The 9,941-nt window shown below is 35.4% G+C and overlaps 1 protein-coding gene across 1 annotated transcript in view; it reads left to right on the top strand.

Moving 5' to 3' along the window:
• Positions 1 to 7,434, top strand: part of LOC106682922 (uncharacterized) — a gene marked incomplete in the record, with an annotated part of 17,692 nt that extends 10,258 nt beyond the window's left edge. The window contains 1 exon segment of the mRNA XM_067051006.1: positions 6,783 to 7,434. Within this exon segment, the coding sequence (XP_066907107.1) occupies positions 6,783 to 7,280 (498 nt within the window).
• Between the last annotated feature and the right edge of the window lie 2,507 nt (positions 7,435 to 9,941).

Here is a 9,941-nt window from a genome sequence, read left to right as displayed (position 1 = left end):
AAATTACATTAAATAAATAATTTAAAAAAAAAGAAATTATGTTTAATGAACGGTAGATTTTGACAGTCACATATTGAGACGAAAGCTAATAGTGCCTTATAGAAAATTCATATTTAAATGTGTGTTCTAAAAAATATTCGAAGAAAATTAAAGATCCTTAATGAATTACTTGTCTTTTCGAACTCAATGACTCTGAATGAATATTTGTGGACAATTTATTTGTATTGATTTATTTTTATTATTTTGTAAATTCTGTCCCTCTAAATTGGAACTTCGATCTACTGTGGAGCGGATTGAGGCAAACGTTGGATGTAAATATTTACTGATGCATATAGAGTTGGACTGAACTCGAGAGTGGGATTACTTCAACTTATTTAAGTACGAAGATAAGTGTCATAAACTACTTTATAGTAAGTTAAATTCCATTTCTTTTGAGTGTTGGCAGACATACGTGAGCATTATGTATATGACTATGGATTTAGAGGTATATTTTTCAAAAATACATTTTATACGAACAACTAGAAATTAACGTTTTGTGAGTTTCTTTTGTCAAATATCTAAAAAAACTATTATTCCTACAAAGATAAACATAATCAACTATTTTGTAGTAAATTTAACTAGATTTAATTTGAGCGCTGGTAGACATCAGTGTGTCCAATGGTTTCTGAAACAATATTTTTCATAAATCAAATTTATTAAAAGGCATGTCTGGTTCTCAAGGAGTAACCCTACCACAAAATTAAAATTATTTTTACTTTCATATAAATATTTAATAAATTCAATTGTAAGGGGGGTATAATACCGGTGCTTGGGTATGCTGGTTTGGTATTATTAGGTGAGGGGAATGAAACTATAGAAATAAATACAACCTCGTTAACAAACTCCCGTAACGTAAGGAACTAGGTCTTGAAATAAATAATAATAATAATAATAAAATAAAATACATGGTTAGCAGTAGAAACGCGGGCAATTTCGATGATATAGATATAGGAGGAAATACGTTTGAACAGGTAGATAGGTTTAAGTATTTAGGTTATACGGTAACTAGAAAAAACGAAATTGATGAGGAAATAAAAGCACAGTTGAAGGCGGGAAATTCTTGTTATTTTTCAATTTAAAAACTGCTTAGATCGTGCCTTCTATTCAAAAGCTTAAATTTTTTTTTCTAATAATTTATTTATTGATATTTACAACTGTATACATATATACACATCAAGTAAATTTGCTGTAAGTGATATTATGACATGATAAAAACATGTGGAGAATCTACCCATTGATAGAACTCTAAAAACATTTCTAAAGGAGAAGATCTCGAGGCTATCTTCTTTTCAGACGTCTAGGAGGATTATTAGGTAGTGAAAGAGAAGCCAGGTTAGAAACGGGTTGGTTTGGGGTGTTGGGAAGTTTATTATAGAAGGATTGGTATCTGGTTCTGGCCAAATCGGCAACATTGGGGATATTGAGGTCCTGATGGATGATTTGATTTGTGACAAAGTAAGGAGCATTAAGGATTTTACGAAGGATTTTGGACTGTAAGGATTGGATTCGAGAGGAATTAGATGATTTAGAGGAACCCCATAGCTCAACTCCGTATGTCCAGATAGGCCTTATAACAGTCATGTAGATCAGTCTTTTGGACCGTTTGTCTAGTAAATGTTGTAATAGTCGGAGTCGACGAGCAGTTTCCTGTCTTTTCAGTCTTTTATGAGGATTCCATGTCAGTCGTTTATCCAGATTTAGTCCTAAGTAACGGATCTGTTCAACATGAATGAGTGGGGTATTATTAAAAGATACTGTAGGGCAAGACAAAGGTTTATGACGAAGGGTAAATGTGATTTGGTGGGATTTATTGGAATTTATTTTAATCCTCCAGTTTTGGCACCATTCTTCGAACTTAAAAATTAGAATTTACAAAACTATTATTCTCCCCTCTGTTCTTTATGGATGCGTGACGTTGCTTCTCACACTACGGTATGAACAGGAGCACCATACAGGAGTGCTGGCCTCAATACACTTTTGTATATTTGAATTTTAGACGGATGATGATAGAAGGTTAATTATGCCTGATTATAAAATTATGCCTGCGCAACTAACTCTGAATTCGAAATTGAATTTGGGAAAAAAAAAAATACAACACACCTTGGCTAAATAACAAATCTAACTGGAACTTTGGAAGGTTCCTTGTATGATTACGTACTTAAACGTAGATTTGCTCTATTTCTCAGTTTAAGAGATTTATGTAAACTGCGATGCTGCGACCGGCCCTAAGACAAATATGTTATACAAATTGTTCCGGGCAACCTAATTTAACTGAAATTTTGAATTGGAGGGGCTACCATATGTAGGCAACACTAGCGCCCCATGTGGCCAACATCCAGAACATACCTCCTCTAGTGCTCTCTGTGGTGAAGATGTTACCCAGGCTGAGATGAGAGAGCCACTTTGCTTTGAAACCAGCAGTTCATTGTTCTTTGTTCACTCCAAAAATCTACCATGAGAGAGTAGAGTTCCTGGAGTTGTTCCCTGAAGCAGAGGAGAAGGAGGCATAGGAATGCGGAGGGAAGAAGGAAGCATGGAGTAAGTCCACCTAGCAGTAGTTAACATTCACATCGTCATCAACCACCATATCTAAAGTTTTCCATTGCTCAGAAATTCTAAATTAATTAACCCTTTTTAACCATAAATGTTTTGTTTCGGCCACCTCCCACACCACTTGTAACTTATATAATAGAATTTTATTTCAGTTAATCATGTTTCATTTTTCAAGTATACAGTCCACTTAAAATCCAATCAGTCAACCAAAGTGAATGTGTGCCCGGCATACAGTTGAAGGCATGATTCATACACAAATCTTAGTTTTACCGCTTTTTGGTGCTATCAGAACTTAAAGATTTTCATCGTTATGAATTATTTAGGTTATGATAAGTAAAGATTATGTGTCTTCTAAAGTAATACAGTGGTTATACTCTCCGGTACCTGTATCCATACTCCTCCTATAGTGACGTCTTTGTGATAAATAAATTAAAAATATGCAGAGACAAGAACTAAACAAAATTGAAGAAAAAAAATAATAATAATAAAATAACAAGAGCAAATCCTTCCAAGTAAAAACAGGACTAAGGCAGGGAGACGACCTGTCACCAATACTATTTAACATAGTACTCGATAAAATCATGAGAGAGTTCTGGAAAATAAATAACGCAAGGGCCGTAGTAGGGACCAAGAAAAACCACTTAAAAGTGAGCTGCAATTAGTCACAATAAATACCCTGTAAGAAATAGTGGAAAAAGCAGGCCTATAAGTCTCCTACGAAAAGACAGAATTTATGACGACAGAAATAAACTACGGCAAAAAAGTAATAGTGACGAAATATGGGCAGATAAGAGTGACAAAGAAATTTAAATATCTGTGAGAGATAGTATGCAATAACGGTTAGGAGAAAGAGAGCATAAAGGAGAAAATCATCAAGTTGGAAAGGTTAAGCTTCGCAACAGGCAATATTTACAATAAGAAGAACCTACCCTCTAATGCAAAAATAAGACATTACAACACGGTAATAAAACCAGTAATTTTATACGGAATGGAGACATGTCTCTCTAGTATGGAAAAATGACTGAAAACCCAGAGAAGGATACTGAGGAGAATCTATGGGTCCAAGAAAATTCAGGAAGGCTACAGGTTAAGACCCAACCAGGAAATCTACAGGGAGATAAATGACCTGGAAACCGGAATAAGCATCAGAAAACTGAGATTCTACGGGCACATGATGAGAATAGACCAAAGCAGACTAAACAAGAAACTGCTTGACAGAATCCGTGAATATAAGAGCGTAGGAGGATATGTGAAGCAAATGAGAGAGGAAACAAAGGAATTGAAAATAACAGACAAGGACTGCCTGGATAGGACAACAGTAAGGAAAAAAATTGAAATAAATAAATGTTCTTGCTTTGGAAGGGTACTGCGTGGTCGGAAGAAGAGAAAAAGTGAGAAGGAAAAAGTAATGATATTCGCGTAGTCTCGAAAGACCGTTCCGTGGAAAAAAAAGTAACAAGAGAAGCGGCTGTGGTGTCAAAAGGAGCACACTTGTCCAATCTGGCCTAATATGTTCCATGATCGATATTGGGCGAGAGTGGCCGCTACATCGCTGGCTAAGTATTGACGTTCTCGGCTAAAAGCATCGGCAGTGGGTGGAGGTAAACATTGGAAACAAATATTTGTTAAAGCCTAAAGGGCCAGGCTGAACATCAGAATGGTCTTGCCTAAAGCTGGAAAATGGTTATATTTAATGAAGTATATTGAAGAGGTTTTGGGTACTAGCAATAAAATTCGATAATTAAAATGTATTTATATTAATTTAATTATCATGTAAAGCATTGTGAGACATATATATATATTTTTAATATTAATTAATTAATTCATATAATTGATAGGAACTCACACCCAATTTGTTATCGACGTATTTCAATGTTTTAATTGTATTACCCGTTATTTTTTTAAAATTTAATTATTAAAATTTATAATTATATTACTTAAATATACAACGAGTAAATGTGATTTTAGTTAAATCACAATGCAAGATACAGCCTTGTGGAGAATTTACCTATTGATAAAACACCAATTACATTTTCAAAGTAGGTCTCGAGACCATCTTCTTTTCTCAAAAGGTCGCTTCAGAGGATTATCAGTAATTGAAGAGGAAGCACAAATAGAAAAAAAGTTGGTTTGGGTGGTTAGAGAGTTAATCATGGAATGGTTAATTTCTGGTTCAGGCAACATGTAGATAGATCATTGAGGTCATTATGGAAGGTTTTATTTATGACAAAGTAAGTAGCATAAGGGATTTTAGGAAGAAGGAGAATACGATGGCTTAGTGGAGATCCAAAGCTCAACTCCTTAAGTCCAAATAGGCCTTATTATGGATCATTTAAGTGATTCTTTTTAATTAATTGGAAGTTTAGACCGTTTGCCATGTAAGTGTTGTAAAAGTTGGAGTCGACGAGCAGTTTCCTTTCTTTCAATCTTGTGTGAGGATTCCAAGCTAGTCGATCCTTATTCATGAATGAATCCTTGATAAATAAATATCGTAGCCATGGCAATTTGGCTATTAGTTTCAACTATAGCTAATTTTTGCCCATCTCTGGGTCCAGTTGCAGTTCAAGGTTGCGGATCTGTTCAACAGGGGCAAGTTTAATATCATTAAAGAATACTGGAGGGCAGTCTGTAGCGTTATGACGAAGGATAAAGGCGACTTATTTGATTTATTTATTTTTTAAAATAATTTATTTATTGTTATTTACAACTGTATACACATATATACAACAAGTAAATTTGCTTTAGGTGACATAGTGACATGATACAAACATGTTGAGAATCTACCCACTAATAGAACTCCAATAACATTTCTAGAGGAAAAGATCTCGAGGCCATCTTCTTTTCAGACGCCTAGGAGGATTATTTGGTAATGAAGGAGAAGCCAGGTTAGAAACAAGTGGATTTGGGTGGTTGAGAAGTTTATTATGGAAGGAACGGTATCTGGTTCTGGCCAAATCGGCAACATATGGAACATTGAGGTTTTTATTTTAATCCTCCAATTTTGACATCATTCTTCAAGTGTTGTGATGTGAGATGGGAGATTTTGGGATACAATTGGTGGGTCATTATTTACTAATATGTGTCATCAGCATACATTTTACATTTTAAAAAAGAGGAACTGTTTGTTGGTTGTTACCAACGATAATCAAGATCTCCTGTGGTTTCTCAAACACGGGTTGAGTTTAGAAGCAATAAGGGACCTTGAATTGATAGTTGTGTAATGTGGGTCCCACCCAGATTAAAAAAAATTACATTTAAATTTTCGACATGTAGTACTTGGTTTTTCGAGCTTAATTTTTATGAGCCTCAGTCAGTCTGCTGGTGTACCTCAGGGTAGTATCCTTGGTCCTATCCTTTATACTGTTTCACAGCTAACATCCCAACCCATCCTAACAGTATCCTCACCATGTATGTCGACGACACCTCTATTGTCAGTGAACAATGGTCCTTACATTGTATCCCAATCCCTCCAATCCCACATCACTACCCTTGAAGAATGGTGCCAAAACTGGAGGATTAAAATTAATTCCAATAAATCCCACCAAATCACATTTACCCTTCGTCGTAAACCCATGACTTCTTGTCCTACAGTATCCTTTAATAATACACCTCTTATTTCCGTCGAACTGATCCGTTACTTAGGACTACATCTGGACAAACGACTGACATGGAATTCTCATACAAGACTAAAAAGCCAAGAAACTGCTTGTCGATTCCGACTATTACAACATTTACTAGACAAACGGTCTAAATTGCCAATCCATTACAAAAGACTGATCTACATGACTATTATAAGGCCTATTTGGACATACGGAGTTGAGCTTTGGGGCTGGACTATACCATCTAATTCCTCTCGAATCCAATCCTTACAGTCCAAAATCCATCATAAAATAAGAATTTTTAAGAATTAAGAAATGCTCCTTACTTTGTCACAAATCAAGTCCATTTCCATTTCCAGTTCCACCAGATACCATTTCTTCCATGATAAACTTCTCAACCACCCAAATCCACTTGTTTCTAACCTGGCTTCTCCTTCATTACCGAATAATCCTCCTAGACGTCTGAAAAGAAGATGGCCTCGAGATATTCTCCTCTAGAATTGTTATTGGAGTTCTATCCACTGATTATGAACCAATGTTGTCCTTTGTATAGTTTTAATTTTTATGAAAACATAGTATTGTTATTTTCAGATGCTATGTGATTCTCCGATTTCTGAAGATACCATCCAGGTAAGGGGCAATTTGAGCACTGATTGTGAAGAGACTTCCAACACTCAGGACAGTGATGTAACTTTTAACCTCCATGCAGAACCCGTGGTAGTCATATCCCATGAAACGAATCGACTGAAGAAGGATAATGATGTATCTTTCAACCTTCCAGCAGAACCTGTGATTGTTATATCCAATGAAAGGAATCAACTGAAAAAATCAGTTTCTAAACAAAAAAGGGTTATTCAAGCGATTGAAGAATTAAAAGAACTACACAAAATTACAAAAAAAGACCAGTCAGTAGCCATATCTAGCATTAACAATTCAGAAACCCAATTCGATATTTATGGTAAGAGCGTGGCTGCACAACTCAAAACTTTACCTTTTGGCAGGGCAATTATGGCACAATCTCAAATTCAAGACGTTTTGAGCCAACACGCGATGGAATATTACAGAGAGAAAAATTCAATAAATCCTTAAACCTATCGACTGAATGAATGTAAATAAATAACATAACCTAAATTTGACTGTAAATAAACACCTTATTTATAAGTTTGATTATTTTCTTTTATTTATTATAATAGTGTTAGAAAATGAAGGATAAATGATGCAATAGATGCTTAGAAGTAATGAAGCAGTTGTTCTCAAATTTACTATTTTAATTTCACCATGTTTAAATAATATTCTGCTCTCTTGAGAAACAAGATTTCAACTATTTCTAAGCTATACACAGAGATGGGCAAAAGTTGCCATGGATACGACCCTTATTCATGAATGAACCATTGATAATAAATATCGCATCCATGGAAATTTGAGCTATTAGTTTCATAGTTGCCAAACTCTGGATATTCATAAAGTTTTATAAATTAAATCCTTTGAGAACATAAGGATTATTTCTAACAACTTACTCTTCGCCAAGGGTCATGGTACCTCCGCCACAAGACATATGGTAGTCCATCAGATTATCGCTTATTTCGACCACTTGGTCTCATCATCGCTAAAATTTTGGCTTTATTCCTTCAGGTGAGAACAGATGTCAGGCTCAATGTCATGTCTGATGCAAAGCATTATGGGCAGAATCTCACCGTACTAATATTCTAACTTAAGTCTCTTCTTCCCATTGTTAATAAATATTTCAAAGGTGCTACAGGACCTTGGCTAAATTGGAGCGGGTTGACCGGGAAGAATTCTATTATACTCTTTCACTCGGACTCTATAAAGATGATCATCCAGGTTGGTATGGTGAGTGATATCTAGGATATTATGATATTGCGATGGAATCCCATTGATTGGATTAATGAGGATAGCACACTGCTGGCTGCAGCTCATCTCTCAGAGATGCATTAATGAGAGCTTTTGCTGCTACGTAACTATTCGCTGCGTGAGTCGAGGGCATCTGGGATCCTTCCTTGGCCCATATATTTCTCCCGATTCCTATGTACGAAGGTATCTTGTGCAGCGATCCCTCGACCCTGAGCTCCAACAGATGTCTCTCCTTCAAAGTTTCATGTGAGCTCTTGTGCAATTTTCAGTTATCAGCATATTAGAGCCAATAAAAATACACGAATATCTCCATCAAAGTTGCTGAAAAGGCTAACAACGCCGAATACACTCTCGTTCTTCCATTTTGTTTTGCTCCAATGAGTGACCCGTCAGAAAACACGCACTATTTCTTCTGCCGGAAATTGGTGTGAATATTCTCTAACTTAATGGTCTCGAACTTATTGGTTAGAGTATTCTGCTCGGAAACTAGTGATGTAGTGTAGTAGGAATCAGGTCATGAGCTGATAGAAGGTTAAGGTTCTGGAGGGACTGAACTATGCAATACTCTTCTTTCAAGTTTTTGACTTTCAATAGAAACGAATCTTGTGTGACCATCAGAGTTGGGCAAAACAGCTATAGATGAAAATAATAACTAAAATTTTCATGAATAAGATATTGATTCACTAATGATTCATCTATGAATAAGTCATATCCATGACAATTTAAGCTATTAGATTCAACTATGACCAATTTTTGCTCATCTCTGGTGACCAGTCCCAAGTATATTATCCAATCAGAATTGGATGTTATTCCACCATAGGCATTTACTGAATGCTAATGCAATCATTTCTCCAGTTCAATTCATGTATAACTACATTTCTGCTACACCATCTGTGATAATGCTCAGTACATTGTTCTGGACGACAACAAGCTTTTTAACTGTCAAATCAGAAGTAGTCACTAACAGCTCACCTCCTTATTCCATTGGGCAGGTTAATGCCAGCATGTTCTGGGAGACTCCCCATCAGTCTCTTCAGCAGGTCCAACCTCCCGGTTCCTTTCGTTGTTCTCAGCATGAGAACTCCACGCTAACCAGGAATCCAATTTGACACTAAGGTAGGTGGCACAAACTCCTACATGCCTCAACATTTACAATAAGTGATAGCAAGAGAGACAACACCATACTAGATGTTGATTTGATAGGGTGTTCCTATTTGCTTTAAAAATAGGAACAACTTTGACCTTTCTCCACCCATCAGGGAAAGGGCTCCTGCCCTTTGTGTATTGGAGCGTCATGTATATCTCGCTCTGAGAAAAGTCATGATTAAGCAGCCAGTGCTCTCCATCATACTGGACAAACTTCGAAGAAAAAATTTATTTCCTTGGGTTTATCTTTTTATTTTATTTTTTACTTATTTTGCCTTTTGGCTACATGGCATTCAAACAACTATATGAACAATAAAATCTCAATCATATAGGCCATTTTTGCCCTCTAATATTTTATGAGTTGGCAGATTTATTCACATTTTCTGAGTAAGATGTAATCAATAGCAGAAATACTTAATCATTTTAAGGTTTGCTATAATTAATTTTAAACTCGCTTACACTTTGTTCTCATTCTTAGTAATCATATAATTTTTATTCAAAACTGAAGAATGAATCAATTTCAACTCAACTCTAATCTGGCTTTAAACAATTTTAGCAACAAATTAATTATTTTTCAAACAATTTAATTATTTTGGTCATTTATTCAAAAATAATGCCTAAAACATTTGAACAAATGGGTTAAGTAATAATGACTTCATTAGATAAATAATAATGAGATTCAATTAATGAAGTGAATCAATATAAATTTTAGAGAAAAAGGAGAATGTTTAT

This window comes from Halyomorpha halys, unplaced genomic scaffold (assembly GCF_000696795.3).
Source record: "Halyomorpha halys isolate HHAL.00 unplaced genomic scaffold, Hhal_1.1 Scaffold451.1, whole genome shotgun sequence".
NCBI lineage: Eukaryota > Metazoa > Arthropoda > Insecta > Hemiptera > Pentatomidae > Halyomorpha > Halyomorpha halys.
This window is presented reverse-complemented; position numbering and strand designations above follow the sequence as displayed.